The sequence below is a fragment of the Nomascus leucogenys genome, chromosome 2 (genome assembly GCF_006542625.1).
Source record: "Nomascus leucogenys isolate Asia chromosome 2, Asia_NLE_v1, whole genome shotgun sequence".
In the NCBI taxonomy this organism is placed as follows: Eukaryota; Metazoa; Chordata; class Mammalia; order Primates; family Hylobatidae; genus Nomascus; species Nomascus leucogenys.
In genome coordinates this window covers 27,422,612-27,450,569 of record NC_044382.1, presented here as the reverse complement: position 1 = coordinate 27,450,569, position 27,958 = coordinate 27,422,612, and the positions used below count along the sequence as shown (strand labels likewise).

General features: G+C 46.2%; 1 protein-coding gene across 1 annotated transcript; it reads left to right on the top strand.

The window, feature by feature from the left end:
- Positions 1-8,538: 8,538 nt before the first annotated feature.
- GM2A (GM2 ganglioside activator) lies at positions 8,539-25,769 on the top strand. Its single transcript, XM_003266673.4, has 4 exons — positions 8,539-8,786; positions 15,176-15,337; positions 22,127-22,309; positions 22,693-25,769. Exons 1-4 carry the CDS (start codon positions 8,706-8,708, stop codon positions 22,846-22,848), a joined length of 582 nt encoding a protein of 193 aa, XP_003266721.2. The 5' UTR covers positions 8,539-8,705; the 3' UTR covers positions 22,849-25,769.
- The last annotated feature ends 2,189 nt before the right edge of the window (positions 25,770-27,958 follow it).

Below are 27,958 nucleotides of genomic sequence, written 5' to 3'. Positions count from 1 at the left end.
AGGCGGGTGGATCACCTGAGGTCAGGAGTTCAAGACCAGCCTGGCCAACTTGGCAAAACCCTGTCTCCACTAAAAATTACGAAAACTTAGCTGGGCGTGGTGGTGAGTGCCTGTAATCCCAGTGATTCAGGAGGCTGAGGCAGGAGAATCACTTGAACCCAGGAGGTGGAGGTTGCAGTGAGCGGAGATGGCGCCACTGCACTCCAGCCTGGGCAACAGAGAGAGACTCTGTCTCAAAAAAAAAAAAAAAAAAAAGAATGAAAGTGGGGATTTATTGAAAATGAAAATACACTCCACAGTGTGGGAGCACCCTGAGCAGCAGCTCAAGGGCCCCTGATACAGAATCTTCTGGGGTCCAGATACCTTCTAGAGGTTTCCTATTGGCTACTTGGTGCTCCCTTCATGTAAATGAAGTGTTGGCCCACAATCAGTCTGATTGGTTGCAGAAAGCAACCAATAGGAGGCTGAAATGTCAAAGGTCACACTCCTGTGCAAACATCTGATTGGCCGCATAAAACAACCAGTCGGCTAGGCACAGTGGCTCAAACACTTTGGGAGGCTGGAGACAGGTGGATCACCTGAGGCCAAGAGTTTGAGACCAGCCTGGCCAACATGGCGAAACCTGTCTCTACTGAAAATAATTTAAAAATTAGCCAGGTGTGGTGGCAGTTGCCTGTAATTCCAGCTACTCAGGAGGCTGAGGCAGGAGAATTGCTTGAAACCGAGAGGCAGAGGCTGCAGTAAGCTGAGATTGTGCCATTGCACTCCAGCCTGGGTAACAGAGCAAGACTCCATCTCAAAAAAAAAAAGCAACCAATCAGAGGTACTTTCAATTTCCCATCTGCTGTACAGACAAGGTGAGGGTTTGCAAAGGCAGTAGCCTCTGGTCCTTTTGTTACTTAGGTGTGGAAAGTTAGGGTTTTCATTTCAGTTTAGTTCTAGGAAGTCATTGTGAAACAACCTTAGGTTCCCTGCCTCCAGATCCTGTTCTCCTGCCTCATCTCATCCCTGAGAGACGTGATCCCCATAAATCTTTATGGGAGGCAGAGGGACTGACGGACTTTCTTCTGTAATTGCTTCATGCTGACTTGGGCATAGTCCCTATCTGTTGAAGATCATAGAACTCTCTTCCTACTCTGTCTAGTGAAGACAGGTTGGCTTCTTGATGGCCAGGGGTGGTGTCTTCACTTGGAACTGGCTGGAAATCTTGTTGCATGATCATCTGAAGCTTGATAGTCTCTATGCGAGAGGAAATGAATTCGGTTAAAATACTTAATGCGAACTTTGGGTGTGGATACCTATGCTGTCAGGAATGTTTCTTATAAAAATGTATTAAAACATTCAGCTTAATTACTACAAAGGAAGTGATTCTATCCATTTGGAAGAAGGCAATTAAACTGCAAAAATAAAATAAATGACTACTATTATCCAGCCTACAGTAATTATGCAACAAAGACACCAAGGAAAATTGGTAGGCATTTACTCATCTTTTGGCTGTCTTTTAAACAGGAACTTCAGGGCTTCCACAGGTTCACAGGTGTAGTGGCTGATGGAAACTTCGGGTTCCTGGTCTGGATCTTCTGGTATTGCTGGCTTGATCCTTGAAAGATGTACCCAACTATGTAATCCTTGTACTTTGATGGCAGAAGGCATAGCCAGTATTACTGAACATGGTCCCTTCCATTTGGGTTGTAATTGTTGAACAGTTGATCCCTCATTGCGTGTTTTAACAAGTACCTTATCTGCTGGCCTGATTTGGGGTTGCTAGTTAGTTCCCAGTATGGGGAGCCTTTGAATTCCACACTTTTGTTAAAGCCTGCTGAAATTGTCCTAGGTTGACTAGGTATTTTTCTGGCTGTTTCTGGATCAGTAATTATTAGTTAAGAATGGCCTTCTGTATAACATTTCGTTATATTCACTTATATTAATTTTTGCTCTGGGGTATTATGGATCCTTAAGAGGGCGATGGGCAGTAAGCTGACCCAAGTTTCTGATGTTTCCTGACATAGCTTAGCTAACAACTGTTTTAGAGTTTGGTTACCTGTTTCTACTTTCCTGGAGGATTGAGACCTCCATGACGAATACAAATGGTATTTGATTCCAAGAGCCTTAGCAACCGCTCAAGTTATTTGGAGATAAAGGACAGGACATTATTACTTTGGAGGCTCTGAGGTAACCCAAACCAGGGGATTATTTCTTTTAAGAGAACCTTTATAATCTTATTAGCCTTCTGTGTTCTGGTAGGATAACCTTCAACCCAACCAGTAAAGGTAGCTACTAGTACTAACAAAAACTTGTATCCTCTGCAAGCTGGCATATAGGTGAAGTCTAATTGCCAGTCTTCCCCTAGAAACTTTCCTCTCCTCTGGACTGGTTCTATTAGAAGAGGTATTTTGTTTCCTGGGTTGTTAAGTGCACAGAGTGAGCAGGCTTGGCAGACCTGCTTAGCTACTGAAGTTAGACCCAGTAAAGAGCTTGTTTACTGTAATCAAGAGTTGCATCCCTCCCAACATGGAAAGAGTCATGCAGGGCTTTTTAAACTTTCCACTGGGCTGTCTAAGGGAGATATATTTTTGACCCCATATACCAAGAGGATCCTTCTTTTTGTCCCCCTTGTTCCTTTATTAACTGTTCTTACTAACCAGTATTCTCCTGAAGGCTTTAGAACAGGTAAGATGGGGGTATTGCAGGGAGAATTACAGGGTTTTAAGAGCCCATGGGTAAGTAATACCTCAACTGTGGGTGCTAGGTCATTTCTTACTTCCTGCTTAATTGGGTATTATTTTCGACCGGGAAAATAGCTGGGGTCTTCAAGCTGTATTTTGACTGGCACTGCTGTTTTAGCCTTCCCCGGTTTTCTAGTATACAATGACAGCAGGTTAACCTGTTTATTAATGTGGTCTTGGACATTGTCTGTATTTTTGACTATTAGCAATTTCACTGGGTGATGCTTAAATTGTAGTAGTGCCCTTATTTTAACCATAATCTCTCTTCCCAGCAGAGGGATTGGGTAGCTTGATACTACTAGGCATTCCTGTTGGAAGATTTGTTTCTCAAATTGACAAATCAAAGGAGGAGTAAAAAATCTGGTTTGTGGCTTCCCTTCCATTCCCATAACACTCATGGACCAGGAGGGAAGTTTCCCTGCATAAGCAGTAAGGACAGTGTAATTTGCCCCTGTATCAAAAAGAAACTGAATTTGGGTGCCCATGACATCCAGAGTTACTCGGGGCTCCCCAGTAGTAATTACAATGTTCCTGGACAGGGGCCGTGAGGAAGACCCCAGGCCCCTTCGGTCTTCATCTGATTCCTCCTTTCGCACTGCTAGAGTTTTGCCTAACCCAGCCCCTCAGTGGGAGCAGGGACAATCAATTCTCCAGTGCCAGGGTTCATGACTGGTGCCTTTGCATTGACAGCAGGGGCCTGAGGGGAGCCGGGGGGTGGGGGCTTAGTACATTCCTTTGCCCAATGCCCACTTTTCTTGCATTTGAAGCAAGACTTGCCTTTGCTGGCATTATTTTTATGGTCCTTTGGGTTTCCCTTAGACTCTCTTTGGGCATTCAGGGCATCACCAATGATGGCTGCCATAATTTTGGCTTGCCGTCTTTACTCTGTTCTCTTTTTCCTTCCTCCAGGTCATGATTGTTATACACCATAAAGGCAGTATCAAGAAGCTGATTTTGATTAGTTTGTGGCCCCATCTGTAGCTTTTGGAGTTTACGTCTAATGTCTGGGGCAGATTGGCTAATGAAACACTGTGCCATTAATATTTTGCCTTCAGGAGAGGAAGGGTCCAGATTAGTATATATTTAAAGGCTTCCTCCAGCCTACCATAAAACATGGCTGGATTTTCCTCCTTGCCTTATGTAACCTCCCTTACTTTATCATAATTTACTGCCTTAGTTAATCCCTTTCTCATTCCTCCAAGGACAGCCTCAAGAAGTTTAGCCCGGTGGTTCATTGCCATGGGGGCGTTATAGTCTCAATTAGGATCAGTAGTGGGAACTGTGTCTGGGCCTCGGTAATTGCCCTGAGGGTTTCAGGTGGATAATTCATCCACTTCCCTGCTGGCAGCCTCAAAGATTTGTTCCTAGGCCGGGCGCGGTGGCTCACGCTTGTAATCCCAGCACTTTGGGAGGCCGAGGCGGGCGGATCACGAGGTCAGGAGATCGAGACCACGGTGAAACCCTGTCTCTACTAAAAATACAAAAAATTAGCCGGGTGTGGTGGCGGGCACCTGTAGTCCCAGCTACTCGGAGAGGCTGAGGCAGGAGAATGGCGTGAACCCGGGAGGCGGAGCTTGCAGTGAGCCGAGATTGCGCCACTGCACTCCAGCCTGGGTGACAGAGCGAGACTCCAGTCTCAAAAAAAAAAAAAAAAAAAAAAAAAAGATTTGTTCCTTTCCTGAGGGAGTGCCAACAGGTTGCTAGAATGAATTGACCATCTGTCCATGAGAGATCAAAGGTTAAGGTCAAAGTTTGGAACCCATGTGCAAATTTCCTAGGATTCTCAGAACAGCTTCCTAGCTTTTCCTTACATTGTTGTATATTAGTTATAGAGAAGGGGGCCTGCACTAGGACTGGCCCCTCAACTCCTGCTACTTCCCTAAGGTGTAGCAGGGCTGGAAGGAGAGCTGCATACAGGATTCTCCTCCGAATGTGAGGGGGACTTAGTAGGGTCTCTGGTGTTTGCTCCTGGGCTTTAGCCTCAGGAGCACTTGCAAGGGGCTATATGGGGGTGGTCACTGTTCACTCTGAGAGACAGGTGGCCCTTGTAAGAGGGGGTCATCTATAATATGTAGTTCTCCCCTAGAACTTTCCTTTGTGGGGTGGGTTCTGGGAGTTTCACAGATTGTTAGGTTTTGGTAAAGGGTCATGGAAGTCTGTATGCACAAGATTTCTGACCATGTGCCCTGTCTCTTGCAAAATAGGTCTAATTGCAGGATGATGTCATAATTAAGGCTACCATTGACGACCCATTTTTTCCAGGCCGGGCAGCTCATAATGGAGCCAGACAGTACTGCAGAAAAAAATTATATGTTTTCTCTTTAGATTGTCAGGGTCAAATTGATTCCAATGGTGGAGGACGTAGCCAAGTGGGGAATCAGGTGGAATAGGTAGAGAGTTGCCCATAGTGGTCTGGAAAAGAGAAGAGGACTTTGAAAAGTGGAGGGCTGACCAGGTGACCCAAATTTTACCTGAGGCATCCTCCTGGAAAAATTCTGGCCCAGACTGGGGTCCCTGGGAGCATCTCCCCATTGGGGCCCTGACTTAGCCTGTTAGATGTCTCTGACCTTAGATAGGTGCAGGCACTGCTTTGGAATGGTTTCCTCCACCACTGAAGACCCCACTGTGAACTTTCCTTAAGGTTTTCCCGTGCCACTTAAAGCAACCCCCTTTTTTTTTTTTTTTGAGACAGAGTCTCGCTCTGTTGCCCAGGCTGGAGTGCAGTGGCATGATCTCGGCTCACTGAAAGCTCCGCCTCCTGGGTTCACGCCATTCTCCTGCCTCAGCCTCCGAGTAGCTGGGACTACAGGCGCCCGCCACCACACCTGGCTAATTTTTTGTATTTTTAGTAGAGACGGGGTTTCACCGTGTTAGCCAGGATGGTCTCGATCTCCTGACCTCGTGATCTGCCCGCCTCGGCCTCCCAAAGTGCTGGGATTACAGGCATGAGCCACCGTGACCGGCAAAGCAACCCTTTAACTCTCTCAATTTAGGCAATAATAGATTCCCTTTCATGAATTCCCCCCAGTCCCCATGCCTCACACAGACCACTTACGACATGCCCAGACCCTCTGACTCATATAACCTTTTTGCACAGCTAGGTGGGTTTTCTGTCCTTAGCCAGTCAAGTGGGGGAAGGGAAGGGAAGAATTTAGCATAAGGTGTAAGTCACCTGAAACATGTGTGAGTTTGCCCTGGATGAGCTGCTGCTGCCAACCCCGACACAGGTAGGGATCAGGGACTATAATCAGAAAGGACAGAAAAGAGTCTTTCACCCTTCTGGGCAGGGCAGCCATCCCTGTTCACTCTTTGGCCTTCAGAGAACACTGGAGAGCGGCCCCAGCCAGTTTCCCTCAATTACCAAGGAGCTACTAGGAAACGACCAGTGAAAGACTGAAAAAGCAAAAAAAAAAAAAAGGAAAAGAACTCAGAAAAAAGAAAGAAAGAAAGAAAAGGAACAGGACTCAGAAAAACGAAAACAAGGAAAAAGACTCCTCAGTGACCAGGCAGTGGCGGTCAAGTGCTTCGACATGGAAGCCTTTCAGTTTCACCAGGGAGTGGCCCTGGCCAGAACCTTGCAATTTCCTCTGTGCTTAGGCACTGTCCACCGAGTTGGGTTCCAAGTTAGAAAGGAAAAGAGAGAGGGAGAGAAAGATTCTCCTGCATTAAAAGGGAAAAGGAGAAAAATAAATCCCAAGCTTTGGGCCTACCTTCTCTCCTGACTGGCTTGCCAAAATATGTTACCCGTAGAGGGTTTTCTGACTGAAAGTTGTCTAGGTTCTTGGCATTTTTGAACAAAGAATTGGAGAAAACACACAGAAAAGCAAGGAAAAAATGGAGCAAGGAAAGAACAAAAACAAGGGTTTATTAAAAATGAAAGTACACTCAACAGTGTGGGAGCAGGCCAAGCAGCAGCTCAAGGGCCCAGATACAGAATCTTCTTGGGTCCAAATATCCCCTAGAGGTTTCCCATTGGCCAAATGGTGCTCACCTCATGTAAATGAAGTGGTGGCCCACAGTCAGTCTGATTGGTTAATCAGAGGCCGAAGTGCAGTTACAAAGGTCACACTCCTGTGCAAACATCTGATTGGTTGTGGAAAGCAACCAATCAGGCTGAAGTGAAGTTACAAAGTTGCACTTCTATGCAATTTTAACATATAAACTGAGATGTAGCATAGAAATTGAAAAGTACTTTCAATTTCCCATCTGCTGCACAGAAAACGCGGGGGGTTGGGTTGTAAAGAGAGTAGCCTCTGGTCCTCTTGTTACTTAGATGTGGAAAGTTAGGGTTTTCCTTTCGATTTAGTTCTAGGAAGTCAGCAGGAAATGGCCTTAGGTTCCCTGCCTGCAGACTCTATTCTCCTACCTCAGTTGGGCTAGATGAAAGGGAAGAGTTTATCAGAATGGGAGGATCATTATGTAAAGTATGGAGCTTAGTGAATAATAGTGTACCAATGTCATGCCCTCAGATTTAAAAAAAAATTTTTAATTTTTTATTCTTTTGCCACCTCCTTGTCACTGGCAGTGCCCCCCAGTTATGCACAAGCACAGCTATGGGTCTGCAGCCTGAACCCCCCGGCCAGGCTACGGGTGTCTTATCAACAATAGAGGAAACGAAAAGAACTTTGTACTATTTTTGCAACTTTTCTGTAAACCAAAATAAAAAGTTTACTTTAAAAAAGATGATCAGGTGAGTTTTAAATTCTACACATGCATTCATGTACTCAGTAGATTGTCTGTTATGCATCAGGCACTAGGTATAAATGAGTGCCTGCATCATGATGCCCACCCCTTGTGTAGTTTACAATCCTGTGGTAAATTGGCGGTACCGGTAACAACATCCCTGTTTTTTCTAAAAGCAAATCTCCAACTAGTGTATTAACCTGACAAAATCTTGGCTGATGGGCTGTCTAAAAAGAAGTCTTGCTCTATTCCTTCCTAGCTGTGCGACCTTGGCAGAGCTAACCTTACCGTGTATCAGTTTCCTCAGTGCTAAAATTGGGGAAGAAAAAAAAAAAAAGCATTCCCTCGTGAGTCCTTAGCATGCTTTCAAGCAGTTACTAAATGTTAGTTTTTATAACGGTTATAATTATTAAAAAGACACGGATTCGTGAAGTCAAGAGATCGAGACCATCCTGGACAACATGGTGAAACTCCGTTTCTACTAAAAACACAAAAAGTAGCTTGGGCATGGTGGTGCGTGCTTGTAGTCCCAGCTAGTCCGGAGGCTGAGGCGGAAGAATCGCTTGAATCTGGGAGGCAGAGGTTGCAGTGAGCCGAGATCGCGCCACTGCACTCCAGCTCGGGCGACAGAGCGAGACTCCGTCTCAAAGGAAAAAAAAAAAAAACAAGACACAGATATGGGGAAGCATAACATGGCAGAGAGCCTGACATTTTTGTCAAGAAGGACTTGGGGATGAAAACACTGAATCCGCGGTTTCCCAAAGGTCCTTCCGAAGGTGATGGCCCCGGCACCAGTTCACAAACTACAGCTCCGCCCCTTCCCCTGCCCGGCCCCGCCCTTCCCAGGAGCTCGGCTCCGCCTCGCCCCCGACTCCGCTTGGCCCCTCCTCGCGCCACGGCCCCGCCCCTCCCGCGCGTGCAGCTCCGCCCCGCCCTCGTGATCCCGCCCCAACCTCGTGCTAAGCTCCCTTCCGTTCCAGCCGCATTCAGCCCCGCCGCGCTGAGCTCCGCGGCACTGAGCTCCGCCCCTTTCTCTTCCAACTCCGCCCACGCGCCGCAGAGGGAAGGCCTCGACACCTACGCTAGAGAGACAGGCTCCAATGAAAAGAGCGAGGGGGCGGAGCCGGGAGGAATCGGTCCAACTCTCGGCCGGGAAGTCTCTGGCCGGGGCGGGGCAGGGCGAACCTGCCAGTGACTGGACTCAGCTTCTTTGCGTAACCAATACTGGAAGGCATTTAAAGGCACCTCTGCCGCCACAGACCTTGCAGTTAACTCCGCCCTGACCCACCCTTCCCGATGCAGTCCCTGATGCTGGCTCCCCTCCTGATCGCCCTGGGCTTGCTTCTCGCGGCCCCTGCGCAAGCCCACCTGAAAAAGGTGAGTGCACCCTCCTTTAAGAGTCTGTTTGCAGCCTCCTGGCCCAGCTACGGGTGTGCGGGTCTGGCTGAGATATGGGGGTGGCCACTCCGTTTTCTAGAGTTGGTTCCCTGTACTAGAGCCTTCCAAAGTAACTAATTATGAGATTCTGGTCTGTACAGTGAGGGTGGCCTCTAAAGACCTGTTCTGCTCCAGGCCCTTTTTGGAGAGATTAATCTCACGTCTGCACTCTCTTGCCCTCCAAGCGCCGGAGTGAAAATGCAGAGAGCCTTAACACTAAGGCATTGCCCCCAGAGATTCAGTCCTGTTAACCCTGCATCTTACTCCTGACCCCCACTCCTTATGTCCCCCATGATAAGGCCTGCTGCCTCATCTCTTCCCTTGCTCTAATGCCCTGAGGTCTTCCTGAGAGATGGGAGGGTTTGAGAGATTTGCCCATCTGGTGACAAATACCCAGGCCTGTGGCCCCGCTGCCCTTGGTTGTGAGCCACTGAGACAACAGTCCCCGTACCCTCCAAGCTTCCTCCTTCACTTCTCATTCACACCGTGCTGCAGATCCCTGGGAAAGGGAAGTTCTGTAATCCCTTGACCTGAAAAAGCCTAGTTCCTGGCTTATTGCAGCTAGCCCAATGTCTTTCAGATTCAATCTATGTTGTTGCAAATGACAAGATGTTCCCCCTTTTAAAGGCTGAATAGTATTCTGTTGTGTATATATGCCACATTTTCTTTATGCATTCAATTTGATGGATAATTTCTTCAAGTGTCTGTTGATGGATAATTTCTTTATCCATCAAGTGTCTGTTGATGGACACTTAGGTTATTTCCGTATCTTAGCTATTGTGAGTAATGCTGCAATGAATATGGGAGTGCACATAGCCCTTTGAAATATTGATTTCAGTTCCTTTGGATATATACCCAGAAGTGGGATAATGGCTCATATGGTAGTTCTGTTTTATTATCTCATTTATATGCGGATTCTAACCAAGCTGAACTTACAGAAGTTGAGAGTAGAGGTGGGGTCTCACTCTGTGACCCAGGCTGGAGTGCAGTGGGGCGATTGTAGCTCACTGCAGCCTTGAACTCCTGGGCTCAAGCAGTCCTCCCACCTCAGTCTCCTGAGTAGCTGGGACTACAGGTGTGGGCCACCGAGTTCTGATAAGGAATAGGCTTTGAGATTTATTGCACACCAGGTGACTATCATCAGTAATGTATTATATACAGAAGCTCCTTAACTTTACATGGGGTTGTGTTCTGATAAACGCATCGTAAGTTGAAAATGCATTTAATACAACTAACCTGAGCATCACAGCTTAGCCTAGCCTACCTTAAACATGCTCAGAACATTTGCATTAGCCTACAGTTGGGCAACATCATCTAACACAAAGCCCATTTCATAATAAAGTGTTGAATGTCTCGTGATTTATTGAAGACTATACTGAAAGTGAAAAACAGTATGGATACTAAAACTACAGTTTCTACTGTACTTAGGCACGATTGTAAAGTTGAAAAATGGTATGTCAAACCATTGTAAGTCAGGAACTGTGTGCATTTCAAAACAACTAAGAGAATACATTTCACATTGCATTGTACCCCATAAATGTATACAGCCATGGTTTGTCAATTAAAAAAACCCCAAGACCAGGTGCGGTGGTGCACACCTGTAATCCCAGCACTTTGGGAGGCTGAGGTGGGCAGATTGCTTGAGCTCAGGAGTTCAAGACCAGCCTGGGCAACATGGCGAAGCCCCATCTCTGCAAAAAATACAAAAATTAGCTGGGCGTGGTGGTGTGTGCCAGTAGTCCCAGCTACTTGGGAGGCTAAAGGTGAGAGGCCCAGCTACGCCTGAGCCTGGGAGGTTGTGGCTGCAGCTGAGATTGCACCACTGCATTCCAGCCTGGGTGACAGAGTGAGACCCTATCTCACAAAAAAAAACGCCAAAACAAAAACCTGATTCCGTTGCCTCTTGGCTGCTAGCTGTGGTTAAGACATCAAACATTTCTGGTAGCAAAGGGATAGGTCCAACCCTGATCCCCTCCCTCCTACCATCTTGGAAGTGTTTGAGAGTGAGGAACAGTGCTGTGTAAGGGAAAGCAGGTGGTACTGAAAGCAGGGAGGCTTGGCTTCTGATCATTCCCCTGTCTCAATCCATGGATTTCTTGAGTCTTGGTCTCCTCATCTGTAAGATGGGTATGATGGTGCCAACCTGCATCTTGGAGAGTTGTCAGTGAAGGGAAATGCATTCATTGATGGAAAATTTCTAAAATCAGAAACAAATAAAGCCATATAAATCTGAGGGCTTGGCCTCACTCTGCCCCCGAGGCAGAAAGTCTGTTTTGCTTGTTGAATGAAGGAATGTGGACCTTTTGACTTCATTTGCCTGGAGAATTTATACCTTGTTCCTGAATGTTGGCTGAGAATGTTTCTCTTGGCTCCAGGGCTGGCCGCTATGAGGTGGAGTCTGGCTAGAGGCTGCTAGCTCACCCTACAAACTTGTTCTCATATATGCTGTGGATATGGATGCCATCTCAGACTAGGTCTTAGATTGGCAGTTTTGAAGAGGCCCTGAGACATTACAAAGGTCACTCAAAATCACACAGCATCTACATCTTCTTGGGGCTCATGTGATTCAGAGCCCTGACCTTGAGTCCCTGGGCCAGATAAAGACTCGGGGGGGCGGGGGGTGACAGTGAGTGAACATCAGGAAACCTGAATTTCAGTTCCTCTTCTAGCATAACTGATCTTGTGACTACAGGCTATGATGAGTGTTAGATAACAGGGGAGGATATCTAGGCCCATGCTAGTCATATAGTAGGTGCTTAATGGACTCTATAGTGCTGTATAGTGGCTGTCATTTGTTGTACACATACTATGTGCTATGTACTGGGCTATGTGCTTTTTTCCTAAAAAAAAAATTTGGAATAATTTTTGGTTTATAGAAAAGTTGCACCAGGGTGTGGTGGTTCACCCCTATAATCCAGCGCTGTGGGAGACTGAGGCAGGCAAATCACTTGAGGCCAGGAGTTGGAGACCAACCTCAACCTGGCCAACATGGTGAAACCCTGTCCCTACGAAAAATACAAAAATTAGCCAGTCATGGTGGCGTACTCCTGTAGTCCCAGCTACTTGGGAGGCTGAGGCAGGAGAATCACTTGAACCCAGGAGGCAGAGGTTGCAGTGAGCTGAGATCACGCTGCTGCACTCCAGCCTGGATGACAGAGTGAGACTCTGTCTCAAGAAAAAAAAAAAAAAAAGAAAGAAAAGTTACAGAGATAATAGAGAGTTTCTATAAACACCTGACTCAATTTCCCCTGTTAGCATCTTATATGTACATATCTCCAAAACTAAGAAACCAACATTAGTACATTACTGTTAACTGAATTCTAGACTTTATTTGGATTTCACCAGTTTTCCCATTAATGCCCTCTTTCTGAGCCAGGATACAATCCAGGGTACTGCATTGCCATTGTTGTCATGACACATATCATTGTAGTCCCCACTCTCCTCTAGCCTATGACAGCTTCTTAGTCTTTCCTTGTTTATTCATGAGCTTGACAGTCTTGAGGAGTTGTGCCCTGTGCTTTCTGTATACAAACATCTTGCCCTCACAATAGCCCTGTGAGAAGATGTCATTATGTCCACATAATAAATGAGGAAATGTTGAACCCCTAGGGGGTTAACTTACCCATGGTCTCAGCTAGTGAGCCTGGCTGAGCTGGGTTTTAACTCATAACTGTAGTACCCATATCTCTGCCTCCAGAGCTGTGCCTTTCCCGTCTTGTGCCACCCCTTCCCACTTGTGCCACCCCTTCCCACTTGTTGCCCTAGGCTGGGATGGCAGATATCTGGTGATCAGCCTGGCCTTGGTGGGCATTGCTAATCCATTCACCTCCCTTCCCTGATGAGCCTGGACTCAGCAGCAGAATTTGTCACTACAGAGACAGCTAGCCGGGCACTACCCTCAGGAAGCCATCTTGTTACGTCTCCCCCAGGGCCTGGGGAAGGAAGAGCTTAGGAGAGGGGAAGGGATTCTTCTCCGGTAGGTACTCTGGATACCCTACCCCCACCCCTAGCCTGGAATCAATCCTCTGTGTGGATCAGGCTGCCTTAGAATCTATGAAAGCAGCCCCACCCAGAAAACTAGTCTTGCTCCTGTGTTACCCTCCAGTCTGACTCTTAATTCCAGGCATTCTTTCCCTTGACCACTTGCAGTCTGTTCACAACCACAAATCACAGTGTAGTACTGTCCTTCAGTGGGGTTCCACTGCACCTATAGTAAATGCAACCTCCCGATTATGGCTTGTGGGATCCTGCATTAAATGACCCTGCCACCCCTCCAACCTTATCTGGGTCCCTCATCCACTACATTTAGCCCATGGCCTTCTCCCAGTGCCTGGAGCAGCCAAGCTTCTTTTGTGCCTCGGGGCCTTTGCCTGAGTTCTCTCAGCCTGCACTCCGCATCCTGCAAGAGTCCAGCTTAAGTATCACTTCCCCACCACCCTATGTAAGTGAGTCCTTTGTTGCTGTCAGCATTACCTTCTGCTCTTTTCCTTTGTGACACACAAATCATAGTGGGTGATATTTATTTACATTAGACGGTAAGCTCCTCAAGGCAGAGCAGGAGCCAGATCTGACTGTTTACCACTCTTGCCACAGCACTTAGCCCAGGGCCTATCATCATTGCTCCATAAATATTTGTGGAATGAATGTTGAAGGAAACATTTAGTGGCAACTATCCTGTCCTGCCTTTCTTAGTCATGATATGACCTTTCATTCCAAGGGGTAGGAACCCATTCCTAAAACCTCAGGTAAAGGGGAAGTTGATTACAGAGCTACAAGACATCTCATGGAGCTGCCGGCAGGAAGCGGAGGCTAGGATGCTAATGGCTCCTTTAGTGAGCCGGCTCGTGCGTTGTGCCTGGCATTGGGTTATGAGCTTTACCTACACACTCTCGCCCTTGCAACATCCTGGAGAGGAAGGTAGAAATGCCTCCAGTTAAAAGATGTGGAAATTTAGACTCCAAAGGGGAAACTGGCCTATAAAATCACATGGTAAGCGTGGCAGAGCTATGATTTCCACCCAGGGCTGTTTGGCTAAAGCTGTCATTCACCCATGTCTCTCCAAAGCCATGCCCTTCACTGCTACTCCATACTGCTTTTACAGATAGGGAAGTGGGACTTGATCTGTTCCCTTTTCCACAGACCAACAGAGCCCTTAGCCCTTAGCCCTAACTTCTTCTTGGTCATGGATCACAGATTTAGAAGGTCTGGCCTCAAACCAAAACTTAGGATCCAGTGACAGCACAAAACCCCCATATCCCCAGCCTTTTATGCCTTAATTCCAAAATTGGGCAGAGAGTATCTGTCAGCCTAGCTGGGGTTAGGTGATCTCTCTTGAAAGAGTCAGTGATGGGAGTGTTGAAGGTGGGCATCAGCTTGGGGGTGTGGGACTGGCAGGTTTTCTCTCTGAGACAGGGTGTGAATGGAGGGCATGCCAACAGTCTCTCATAGGTGGCCTCCAGGGGGCTGGGAGAGGTGAGAGTGGGTGGGCAGAGAGTCTTCACAGTGTGGGAGGTGTTCAAGATCATCAGACAGGGTCCTGTTGGAGTGCGGAGTGGTGGTCACATGCAGTCACATGCAGATGTAGTGGTGGTGGAATCAGGAGACCTGGGGGATGTGGAGGAGGAACAGGAGAAGCAGCTCAGCAGACGGATGGCGAGTGACCCAAGTGGGCGTGTGGCATGAGAAGTGGGATGGGAAGAAGACACTGTTTAGGACTGGGGAAGTCCACTGGGGATTATTCATCAGCAAGTGATCCACTGCGGATCTTTTCATGAGTGTCCTATTCCTTTCTGAGTTAATCGCCTGCCCCTTGAGAGTGGGATTTCAGATGCTGCTAGATTTCCCATTGTGTTTTGTGTTTCCCATTGTTCCTGGCTCTGGGTTGGGCATGGGGTGTGACATGAACAAGGTCCTGGGTGTGGGCTGCAGAGGTGAATCCTCTAGGAGCTTGCCCTCTGCCAGGATTCCAAGGCTGGCTGGAGAGGAGCAGGCAGCAGGGAGGTGGGAAGTCAGAGAAGGCGCCCACCAAAGGCCAATTAGGTCAGTCTCCTGTTTTGAAGTTCCAGGTCTATCATATCCTGCCTTATAGTTTACAATACGTTTATGGGAGATTATGTCTTTTGAGTCTTTTAGTTTAGTCCTGCCTATAAAATGAGTAGGATAAGTGTTATCCCAGGTTCATAAGTATGGAGTCTCATAGATGAGGCTCAGGGACGGGGGTGCCTCACCCAAGGTCACACTTCCAGGAGCTCGTTTTTCCTGTGATCTGTGATAGTTTCTTTTGTCAACCTTTTTCTTCTCCTCCTTCCTTGCTGCCTGATTGTCCCCAGCCATCCCAGCTCAGTAGCTTTTCCTGGGATAACTGTGATGAAGGGAAGGACCCTGCGGTGATCAGAAGCCTGACTCTGGAGCCTGACCCCATCATCGTTCCTGGGAATGTGACCCTCAGTGTCGTGGGCAGCACCAGTGTACCCCTGAGTTCTCCTCTGAAGGTGAGCCTGGGGGTGGGTGGGGAAGGGGAGGTGCCAGGGTCTGGCCAGCAGGGGCACTGGGGCGCATGTATGCTTGGGGAACTGTGAAGAATTTCAGAATCCTGGATTCCCAGAGAATAGTACAGGACATGTAGATTCAGATACTCTTTCACAGGTTCATGGAATCTCAGGATCATAAGATTGAAAGGAATCTCTGATGTCAGTGCCAGCAACTTCCTGGTGAGGGCAGGAGTGACGGATACCTTGCACCTGGCAGAAGCGTCCTGGCCTTCTCTGGGCCTGATGGCCAACTGCTCATTATTGTCTGGCAGCTCTGGTTGGCCAATTTGGTTTTGTTGTTAATTATAAAATCGATATACCAATTAGCCAGTAATATATAGTCACTTTAGAAAACACAAGGGGTCAAAAAATAAATAAAATAGACCAGGTGTGATGGCTCATGACTGTAATACCAACACTTTGGGAGGCTGAGGTGGGTGGATCTTTTGAGGTCAGGAGTTTGAGACCAGCCTGGCCAACATGGTGAAACCCCATCTCTACTAAAAGTACAAAAATTAGCTGGGCGTGGTGGCGTGTGCCTGTAATCCCAGCTACTCAGGAGGCTGAGGTAGGAGAATTGCTTGAACCCAAGAGGCAGAGGTTGCAGTAAGCCAAGATCGCACCACTGCACTCCAGCCTGGGTGACAGAGTGAAACTCTGTCTCAAAATAAATAAATAAAATAAATCACTTGAAATCTCACTACCTAGTGATAAGAGATAAGCACTTTTAATATCTTATAGGATATTCTTTGCAACTTTCCCCTGTACAATTACATACATAACACACATATTTCTTTTTAATGGATATGTATGATAATAGGCAGTGCTCATTGTAAATGTCCTCCAGTAATCTAAATCCTAGAGATAGTCAGTGTTTGCTCTTTATATATCCCATCAGAATTTTTGTGTGTTTGTAAATACATACACACTTATACTCATGGGATTATATGATATGTGCTATTATACTTGCTATATTTTTGCATCATACTATATGTTCCATATCTCTTTCCAAGGATTAGGTGGCTCTACTTAGTCAATTTTTTTTTTACCCAATCATTATTTTATTATTTTAATTTATTGTAATTTTAGAGACAGTGTCTCACTCTGTTGCTCAGGCTGGAGTGCGGTAGTGTGATCATGGCTTACTGCAGCCTTGACCTCCTAGGCTTAAGGGATCCTCCCACCTCAGCCTCCTAGATAGCTGGGACCACAGGCACATGTCACCATGCTTACCTAATTTTTTTATTTTTTATGGAGACGGAGCCTCCCTGTGTTGCCCAGGCTGGTCTCAAACTCCTGAGCTCAAGCAATCCTCCTGCCTCAGACTCTCAAAATGTTGGGATTATAGGCGTGAGCCATCTTGCTCAGCCCACCCAATCATTTTTAATGGCAGAAATATTCTGATGTGGATCTTTCATAATTCATATAACAAGTCTATTGTTGAACATTTAGTTTGTTTTCAGGGTAGTTTTTGTTTGTTTGTTTTGAGACAGGGTCTTACTCTGTCGCCTAGGCTGGAGTGCAGTAGTGCGATCTCGGCTCCCTGCAACCTCCACTTCCCGGGTTCAAGCTATTCTCCTGCCACAGCCTCCCGAAGTGCTGGGATTATAGGCACCTTCCATTGCGCCCCACTAATTTTTGTATTTTTAGTAGAGATGGGGTTTTACCATGTTGGCCAGGCTGGTCTTGAACTCCTGACCTCAGGCAATCTGCCTGCCTTGGCCTCCCAAAAAGTGCTGGGATTACAGACACCTGCCACCACGCCCAGCTAATTTTTGTATTTTTAGTAGAGATGGGGTTTCACCATGTTATCCAGGCTGGTCTTGAACTCCTGACCTCAGGCAATCCACCTGCCTCAGCCTTCCAAAGTGCTGGGATTACAGGCTTGAGCCACTGTACCCGGCCAGAGGGTTTTTTTTTGTTTGTTTGTTTTTTGTTTTGCTGTAATAACCACTTTTGTAGAAATTTTTCTTACAGTACATCTTTTTATAATTTTCTGATTATCTAGATACACACTTTTTAGGTCTTTTGATACATATTGCCGAAGTGCCTCCCAATGTTTGAATCAACCTGCATCATTTCTAGTGAGCGCAGATGTCTATTCATAAGTTTATTTGCCTTTTGTATTTACTTTGGGAATAACCTGTTTGTTTCCATCCATTGACTATTTTAGGGATGCATGTTTTTATATTTTCTTAGAAAACAATAAAGACTTTTCATATATCCATTGCAACACCATTTATTATGGTCCTTTCCTCTCTAGCTAAAATTGCTACCTTTATATGGTGTTCCTCTATGTCCTTCAGTCTGTTCCTGATCCAGATCTATTCTGGTACCAGTTTTGTCTTAATTATTTAGAAGATTCATGATTTGGAATCTGTGTTCCTATCATTACTCTTAGACCTGTCTTAATCACAGCTCCTACCTTACGGGCTTTCCTTGAGCAATACCTGAGTTAGAAAATCATGTAGAAAGTGCTTTGCACAGGGCCTGGCACCCAGGACATGCTCAGTACATTTTATATCTTGTGAACATTTCGATTAGTATCTGTCTTATCTTGCAGCCTCTTGACCCAGACACAAGTCCTGGATATGTGGCAGCTTTCAGCTCCCCTGCACCTCCTACCAAGTCTTTTCCTGGTGGAGTCATTGTGTTTCCATTACTGTTCCTCAAGTGATAGGGGGTCAAGCCCTGTACCCTTGGATCTGGGCCAAGGGATGGAATCATTCCCTATGTATGGACACTGGACTGTTTCTCTGCCAGGGTCACACACATTTATTTGTGTGCTGCCTCTGCTGATGTGGAATGTGGGCTCTCCTGGTAGGCCGTCCGCCATGCTCCCTCTGCTGCCATCACCATGCAACCACTGGCATTTCCAGGGAGGGGGCTATGGAGCTGACTTGGAAACAAGAAGCTGGCAAACCCCCTCTTCTGCCCTCAGCTTGCTTTTCCTGGCTTCTTCACAAACCATTAAGATGGGTTTTACTCCCTATTCTCCTTTTCCATTGCTTTATTACCTGTCATAAATTTGGGCCTACATAATCTCCTCTGTCTTTACTGTCACTTGTGCTTAGGAAAAATTAGCCTCAGATCCCCTCTGCTCCTTCTCTTTCCCCATTTTTTTTTTTTTTTTTTGAGATGGATTTTCACTCTGTTGCTTAGACTGGAGTGTAGTGGCACGATCATGGCTCATTGCAACCTCTGCCTCCCAGGTTCAAGGGATTCTCCTGCGTCAGCCTCCAGAGTAGCTGGGATTATAGGCGTGCACTTTTTTAGTAGAGATGGGGTTTCATCACATTGGCCAGGCTGGTCTCAAACTCCTGACCTCAGGTGATCTGCCCACTTTGGCCCCCCAAAGTGCTGGGATTACAGGCGTGAGCCACCATGCCCAGCTCCCAATATTTCTCATATATGTATATTTGGTTCAGTTCTTTTTTCAGGATATGTGCATATCAACTATTAGATGAAAGCTCTTCTGACCACTTGCTAGGGAGAAGAGACGATGAGGGACAAAGGGTCTCAGGAAAGGTTGCAACTTGACCCAGATCACAAAGCTAGTTGTTAGCATGGACAAGGCTGGTATGTTTATCTTGGGGTTTGGTTCCTGAGCTTTTACTGGCAGGGAGGTAGACTTGGTGCTTGGTGTATTTGCAGGGGAGGGGAGAGGAGTGCTGCAGATTCAGTTCCAGAACTCTCCCCTTGCCCAGCAGACCTGCTTATGAGAGCTGCCCAGAACTAAGCTCTGGATGAGCCTGGAGCACTCTTGGGGTCCATAGGGCTTTGACCTTGTTACCCTGAGGCCCACAGGAGAGTGACTGCCCAAACCCAAGAAAGCAACTGCCATCCTCTCTTCCTCTGATCTTGCTGTAGTGAAATTTCTTTAATCAAAAGTCAAATCTGGGACCTGGCTGGATTTGACTCCAGCTGCAATTTTTAAAAGTTAAATGTCCCAGATTTCATGACCATGGGTAAGACTGGGGCATGCTCAGAAGCTCCCTTTTCTCTTTTGACCTGCTCCATGGGATCTGGCATAGTTAATAACTCCCACTGCCCAGCCCTCCCTCAAGTTCTAGCCTGTGGGACCCTGGTTTTCCCATCCTCGAGAATTGTAAATTGTCACCATATTTGTCATATGTACTTATTCCAGCCTTTCAGGCCTGGTAACTTGGCTCCCCCAGCACCCAAAGTCATATACATGCCTGGGCTCATTACTCCGCCCTGCTTCCTTTTCTGAGTCATAGTAGCAAATAGATTGAGAATAAGAAATGAGCCATCATTTGTAATTTCCGAATGGTAGGTGTGGCTGCTGCCTTAGAACCCTCTGTTGACTTCAGTTCAGTACACTTCTTGTGTCGTGCTGGTCCTGTGCTGGGGGTAGGAGTAGAGGTGAGGGAGCCACTGCCCCTTCTGGTAGATGCAGCCCTACAGGTTCCAGCCTGGTGGGAGGAGCGCCGGTAGGACTTGTCCCCCTACTGGCCTCCTCCACTGCGTGTTCTCGCTCAGGGCATAACTGGCTCAAACATTTTCATTAGGGTATTGGCGACACAAGGAGAGAGTATTGGCTAAGGAAAAAGGCAGGGCAGAAGTCATGGAGGAGGAAGCTTTTGATTTCAGGCACTGTGCGAAGCGCTGGTATTTCCTTCTCAACAGGACCTGTGAGAGAGGTAGGCACTCTAAAATATCCCACTTTTGAAGATGAGGTGAGGCCGGGTGCAGTGGTTCATGCCTGTAATCCCAGCACCTTGGGAGGCTGAGGCGGGTGGATCATGTGAAGTCAGGAGTTTGAGACCAGCCTGACCAACATGGTGAAACCCCATCTCTGCTAAAAATACAAAAACATTAGCCAGGCGTGGTAGCTCATGCCTGTAATCTCAGCTACTCAGGAGGCTAAGACAGGAGAATCGCTTGAACCCAGGAAGCAGAGTTTGCAGTGAGCCAAAATCGCACCACTATACTCCAGCCTGGGTGACAGAGTGAGACTCTGTCCAAAAAAAAAAAAAAAAAAAAGAAGAAGGTGAGGGAATGGCCACTGAGAGAGATTAAGTAACTCACCCAAGGGCACAATAAAACTAGGAAGTGGCAGAACTAGCATTCCAACCTAGGCCCTCTGACTTTTCCTAAGCAGCGGGGTAGAAGCAGGTTTGATGAGAGAGAGGAGGGCTGAGAGGGTGTGGCCAGCGGTGTGGCCAGTGGTGGAGATAATGGGTGTGTCTTAGCAGCAGATGAGGCCAGTGAGAGGAGCAATTTGAATTTGTCCACTCAGAACACAGGATGTGCTGACTTCTTTGTTCTTTCTGGGCCTGGAGGAAGGCAGCTAATATCTTGACATCTGGGGCATCTGGAAGACTTGAGTCCATGGCCTGGGAACCAGCCTGAGCCCAGCAGCCTCTTAGGACATAAGTGCCCATCCAGGATTTATCTCTTAGAAACAGAGCCCCAAATAAAGTGAGCCTAGAGGCTGGGATTCCTAGAATGCTAGAATGTCAGAGCTGAAAGGGATCCTAAAAATGTGATTTCCTGCCATAACACGCACAAGGAATCAGATATTTGAGAAAGCTAATTTCCTGGTGCTCTTTCCTTAGAGTTTTCCCTTGATACCTTTGGTGGGTGATGGACATGGTTCTAAAGGACAACTCATTTGGCACTAGAGGCAACTAATACATGGTGACTGTTCAGCACGTGCCCGGCACAACTGAGATGTCTACCATGAAATTCTAGCCACTTCCTCCTGGTCAGCTTCAGCCTCCAAAACAGGAGCAAAGTCATGACAGCATGGAGGTGTGAAGTATGTTCTAGAGCTTCTCACCCAGCTCTACTCCAGGCACGAGAGTCTTTTGTAGCTTTCCCAGCTGAGTCAGAGAGCCCACTACTTCTTGAGGTAGCTCCATCTGTTGTAACCTAGCTATGATTTTATACCAGTCTCAAGGTGATCTTTCTATACATTCCTATTGTTCTTAATTCTGTCTTCTGTGGCTGTACAGAGAAAATGTGACCCAAGAGCATCTAGTGGGGTTCATTTTGGTAACCAGCTCATCAGTTGGTACTAACTACCTGAAGTCCTATGCAGAAAAGGATTTTGGGGCCAAGACTGGGCTCAGAAGGAAAGCCCAGGAAACAATGCCACAGTTAACCAATTAGCAGTTAGATGACCAGTGCATTTCAGTGCAAGTGTTAGAGCCAATCAATGGGTAGTGACTACCTAAAGAATTCTAAGACTATGGACTGGGCATGATGGCTCACGCCTGTAATCCCAGCACTTTGGGAGGCGGAGGTGGAAGGATTGCTTGAGGCCAGGAGTTCCAGACCAGGCTGGGCAACAAAGTGAGACCCCATCTCTACAAAAAATACAAAATTAGCTGCATGTGGTGGCATGTGCCTGCCTGTGTTTCCCAGCTACATGGGAGGCTGAGGCAGGAGGATCGTCTGAGCCCAGGAGGTTGAGGCTGCAGTGAGCCATGATACAAAAAAAAAAAAAAAAAAAAAAAGCTAAGTCTATGTATATAGTTCAGTATAGGGGGAAAATTCACATTTGATTGTTAATGTCTGCCATGGGCACAATAATACACTATACTCACACATGGGCCACAATGTTGCCATTCCTAGAACAGACTATTTCTAAGATCTCATCCAGTTAAAAATTCTATGATTAAAATATATTGCTGCTTTTTTGAAGAGACAGAAGAGCTGGTATGTTTGCCCTGGAATTTACACTTATAACCTTTTTCAAACCTTTGTTTTTTTTTTTACCAGGTGGATTTAGTTTTGGAGAAGGAAGTGGCTGGCCTCTGGATCAAGATCCCATGCACAGACTACATTGGCAGCTGTACCTTTGAACAATTCTGTGATGTGCTTGACATGTTAATTCCTACTGGGGAACCCTGCCCAGAGCCCCTGCGTACCTATGGGCTTCCTTGCCACTGTCCCTTCAAAGAAGTAAGTACTGAGGGAGGAGAGAGCGTTACCCCTGTGGCTAAAGACATAGGGTTTGGAGAGAAGGGTCTTTGCATTCTCCTCCTGCAGATCTGCATGTCTCTGGATTTGTAAGCCAGTGTGACCTATCAGGAATCACTTATCTTCCGGGAGCCTCAGTTATCCATCTACGAAATGGGAGACTTGAACTTAGATGTGATCTTCAGGGCCCTTTATCCATAATAATCCATGCTCTACAGTGCTGTGGCCGTCTCTAATCTTGTGCAGCCGTTTTGAGAATGGGAAGAGGGGTGGTAGTTCATGGCTACAATCCTAGCAGTGGCTCTAGGAGAAAGACCGCCATCAGTAGGCTCCCACTGACTGGCGGTCCACTGGCTTTCCCGCAGGGAACCTACTCACTGCCCAAGAGTGAATTCGTTGTGCCTGACTTGGAGCTGCCCAGTTGGCTCACCACCGGGAACTACCGCATAGAGAGCGTCCTGAGCAGCGGTGGGAAGCGTCTGGGCTGCATCAAGATCGCTGCCTCTCTAAAGGGCACATAACATGGCATCTGCCACAGCAGAATGGAGCAGTGTGAGGAAGGTCCCTTTTCCTCTGTTTTGTGTTTGCCAAGGCCAAACTCCCACTCTCTGCCCGCCTTTAATCCCCTTTCTACAATGAGTCTGCTACCCTCACTGAAAATCATTTTGTGCCACTTACATTTTGGGCTGGGGCAAGCAGCCCTGACCTAAGGGAGGATGAGTTGGACAGTTCTTGGTAGCCCAGGGCATCTGCTGGGCTGACCACGTTACTCATCCCAGCCTCGTTCATTTCCAAAGCAGTTAAGGAATGGGAACCAGAGTGTTTTAGGACCTGAAGAATCTTTATGACTCTCTCTCTCACTCTTTTTTTTTTTTTTTTTTTGTCACTAAGTTAAAAGCAAAGTGAGAGTATTAACGTTTTTGTTCTCCTCCAGCCCCCTGTTACAATGAAGGGGCGAAAGTATTTGCTCTTAGTCTATTCCTCCCTTAACTTCTGTGACTAATTTTGATTTCCTTTCTAGATTTGCCCAGTTAATACTAGGGTGCAGTGTATCCTGGAGAGGTAGGGTGTGTGGGGGAGGAATCCCTTGGGGGAGATATTAGGAGTGCTCTGTGGTTTACAAACTCAGGTACCCGCAGGGCCTAGCAAGAGACTTAAATGAGTGACAAGAACCATGAGAAACATGTTGCTTCCAGTCTTGATTTCGGTTTTTCCTTTTTTTTTTTGAGACAGAATCTCACTCTGTCACCGGGCTGGAGTGCAGTGGCGCAATCTCGGCTCGCTGCAACCTCCGCCTCCCAGGTTCAAGTGATTCTCCTGCCTCAGCCTCCCAAGTAGCTTGGACTACAGGCCCTGCCACCACGCCCGGCTAATTTGTGTATTTTTAGTAGAGATGGGGTTTCACCATGTTGGCCAGGATGGTCTCGATCTCTTGACCTCATGATCCACCCACCTTGGCCTTGCAAAGTGCTGGATTACAGGCGTGAGCCACTACGCCCAGCCGATTTTTCCTTTTTGATTAAAGATATTATTACAATGTAAATATTTCTTACACAGAAAGTCACAGCACATGTGCCCATTGATACAAGGCCGCTGAGGCCTGGTCTCCAGTTGGAAATATAATTAAGGGTGGCAAGGACTGGAGTAAGTTGGAGGGTGCATAGCCAGTCTGTGAAGACAACTGCCAGATACTGGCAATACTCCAGCCTGGTGACAGAGTGAGACTCTGTCTCAAAAAAAAAGTTTCAATGTTTACTCCTAGAGAAGCCAAAAATCCAGATTTGTATACGAAATCTTACCATTTTAAAAGATTGGCAGCTAATTATTTTTTTAAAAAGCTGTGCGGTGTGATGTGTCCCAAACGGACTGGCTCATGGGTGGCCACTTTGCAACCTCTGATCTCAGACCGTGCATGCCTTGTCCTCTTAAGACAACTCCTGCGGCACCGTTTCTCCCTCCACAGGGCCAAAGCCATAGTGTCCAGTCCCAAGGACAAGGCTCTTCCAGTGCTAGGAGAGGTATGGACAGCCTCTCACCTGTGAGCTGTGGGGATCACGAGGCTGCCTGCCTCAGTCTTGGAGTCCTGTCGGGTGAATAAGGCAGATGGGAAAGAGCCTCACCAGCAGCTGCTTTTGGAGCAGGGTTCCAAGGAAGAGAGGGTGGCCTTGACATCAAACTGCCTGGATTTTTCTACCACCCTATTACACCATAATAACTTCTGAAACACACACCAGCCCTGAGTTCTGGGCTCATCTGAAGCCTGGAATAGCAATAAATCTATTTAACTTGCTGACAGTTTCTCCCTTGCCATGGCTGCAGATTTCACTGATCACATCTCAGGATTTCAAAAGCATTTTTGGGGTGGGGCTCTTTTGGTTGGAAGGGTTTGTTGGAACGGTACAGGTGAGCCAAGGCGATTCCAGGAACGGACCCTTCTGCAGGAGCTTGAGCTTGCTTATTGTCTCTGCTTCATCGCCATCCAGCTCCCTTGTTTGCTATTTTGCTTTCCATCACATCATGACTGCGGAGAGCGAAAATCACCTGGTGACCAATGAACAGACCCCAGAGACAAAATCTTTTTATCTGAGGAATTTAAAAGGGAGCAAAGACCACCTGGTGACTATCAGGCCATGCACAGGCAAAACTCCTTATTTGGGGAAAATTAGAAGTAATTAGACTTTCCTATTATCTAAAGCAGGCATCTGGTTCCAGATTTCTTTTCCCTGAAAAAAACCTTATAAGTAACTAAAATTTCTGTACATCTCTGGAATGCCATGCTGAAACTCACTCTGCAACCCCAAGGTCCCGCTTTAAGGTCCATAAATATCCCTAAGGAAAAATCCACCGTGGTACGTTCAGTCCTCTCGCCGAGGTGCCCCACGGCAGTCTTCTGCAGCATTCTTCTAATACCTTTCTTTTTTCAAACCTATACTGTTGTTGGTGAATTCTTTTTACCAACCCACGAGTTGACCACTTCCCAATGCCAGGGCTCTGACACTGCACCTGGCAATGATCTCCGCAGCCATTTCCCTCTGTTGGATCTTCCAGCCTTATTCTCTACAGTTGCTTTTTAGTTCACATTCTTGACCGAATCTCAGTAGCTCAGTTAATCTTTTTATGTCTGCTCTGCTCTTGGGTCATATGTTCCTTGAGGTGTCTTAGGGGTGGGGGATGAGGAGTTAAAGGTGGCATCTTCAATCGCAGGTCAAAGCAGACTTTTTAATAAATGGTGCTGAGCCAACTGGAAAGCCCCTTGGAGAAAGTTGAAGTTAGACCTGTACTTCACACCGTATGCAAGAATGAACTCCATCTGGATCCAGGATCCAAATGTAAGAAAATGAAGCCATATAAATACAGAAGGAAACGTGGTGGAAATATCCAGTGGCAACAAAATATTGACACATTTGACTACATAAAGAGAAAAAAATGCTTTGTAAAAACACAATAAAATCAAATGACTGGGAGAAAAATTTATCCAGCCTATATCATAGACAAATAGTTAGTATTCTTACCATATAAGGAATTAAAAATTAAGGGACAAAGGACCAAAAACTTGGTAGAAAAACTGGGAAAAGACAGGAACGTACACACTCATGTAAAGATATAAAAATGGCTCTTTGAAATATTCAAACTAACTCATTAGAGAAATGTAAATTGAGATAATACTGAGATACCATTTATCATCTCAGACTGGTGAAAGAAAGAACACCACATTTCTCTTAGGCAAGGCTATAGGGAAACACACTGTCATCACTGTTGGTGGGAATGCAAACTAGTATGACTTCTGGAGGGGAATTTGTCAGTACTTAACAGATTGCAGAAGCATTTACCCTTTGACACAACCATTTCCACTGTGGGAATTTCCCTTGAAGATGTACCTCCAACAGTACAAACATACAGATGCACAAGATTACTCATTGCAGCACTGCGACTGCAAATATTGGAAGCAAAGTTATGTTCATATACATGAGAAAGGCTGAGTAAACCATGGCACCAATGGCATACCCACGTGATGGGATATTATTCAGCTGTAAAAAGAAAATGAAGATCTCTATGAGTTATTTTCAAGATATATTAAATGCAAAAACCAAGGTACGAAAAGTAGAAAGTGGTACTTTTTATGTAAGAAAGAAGGAGATGTAAGAAAGTACGTGTATCTGCTTGTTTATGCAAAGTAAATTAGGAAAGATTGGCCAGAAAGTAATGAGCTCTCTATGGATGGTAGGTGGGTGTAGTGTAGAAAGAAGGGAGAAATCATCACGGTATAAAGGAGGAAGGGATGGAACACTGCCGAGTGTATCTGAGTATATTTTGTATAACTGTGACTCTTAGAACCATAGTAATGTTTCTCATGCCCCCCAAAATAATTAAAGTCAACCAGGATATGAGGAGAGTTCAAAATGAAATACAAACAGTTAACAAATGAACATAACTGTATTTCAAATGCTTAATACAATCACGTTGAAGGAGGTGGGCAAGAAAAATAAGAAGCTATAGCATTTTGATGGGATACTAGAAAGAGAAAAGGCACTGTACACAAATACCAGAGTCTAGTTAGCAAATTTTTCACAGAAGCAAAAGTTAGCAATTCGGGAAGTATTTTATGGCTGTATTAGGATTGGGAAAACAAATATATGGTAGGTAACGAGAACATGGGGGACATATTGAAAGGACACAGGAACCAAATTGAATGTCCCTCAGTGGCCAAATCTTGGGCAATTTGAGCAATAAAATAATGACAATAATCGGTTATAGTCCACTGACTAAAAATACACTATAGAATCCCGTACACAACGGAATCACAAATGTAGAAGGAACGATAGAAATAGAAAAAATGGCTGGGCGTGGTGGCTCACGCCTGTAATCCCAGCACTTTGGGAGGCCAAGGCGGGTGGATCATCTGAGGTCAGGAGTTCAAGAGCAGCTTGGCCAACATGACGAAACCCCGTCTCTACTAAAGATACACAAAATTAGTCGGGCATGGTGGCACGCACCTGTAATCCCAGCTACTCTGGAGGCTGAGGTAGGAGAATCGCTTGAACCCGGGAGGTGGAGGTTGCAGTGAGCCGAGACTGTGCCACTGCCCTCTAGCCTGGGTGACAGAGTGAGACTCCATCTCAAAAACAAACAGAAAAACACCATTAGGCAAACACCATAGGAATAGTTGTTGCAGACAAGAAACACCTATGAATGCCGAATTAGTGAATAGAAGTATGATGGGAAACAGGATTTTGCATGGTTTTAAGATCCCTTCACAAGATACTAATTACAAAGGGAAAAACAGTCACTATAGTGAATAAACCTGACAGAAACCACCTTAACCAAGTGATCAAGTTAACATCACTACTAATAAGACATACTGATACCATGTACCTTCCAATATGATGCACTGAGAAGGGCACAATGTCACTTCTGTGGTGTTGTCAGAAATGTGCAATCTCAGTGCAATCATGAGAAAAGATCAGACAAGCCCAAACTGAGAGACACTCTACAGAATAACTGGCCAGTACGTTTTGCAAGTGTCAAGGCCGTGAACAATAAGGAAAGACTGAGGAACAGTCATGGACTGGAAGAGAATAAAGAAATACGATAACTAACTGCATTGTGAGATACCGATTTGGATGCTGGATT

Bases quoted from the DNA above. Each gene is read 5' to 3' on its own strand.
- GM2A (XM_003266673.4), top strand. From the start codon at position 8,706: ATGCAGTCCCTGATGCTGGCTCCCCTCCTGATCGCCCTGGGCTTGCTT. The intron at 8,787-15,175 runs GTGAGTGCACCC...GATTGTCCCCAG, and splicing joins CGCAAGCCCACCTGAAAAAG to CCATCCCAGCTCAGTAGCTT. The intron at 22,310-22,692 runs GTAAGTACTGAG...GCTTTCCCGCAG, and splicing joins GCCACTGTCCCTTCAAAGAA to GGAACCTACTCACTGCCCAA.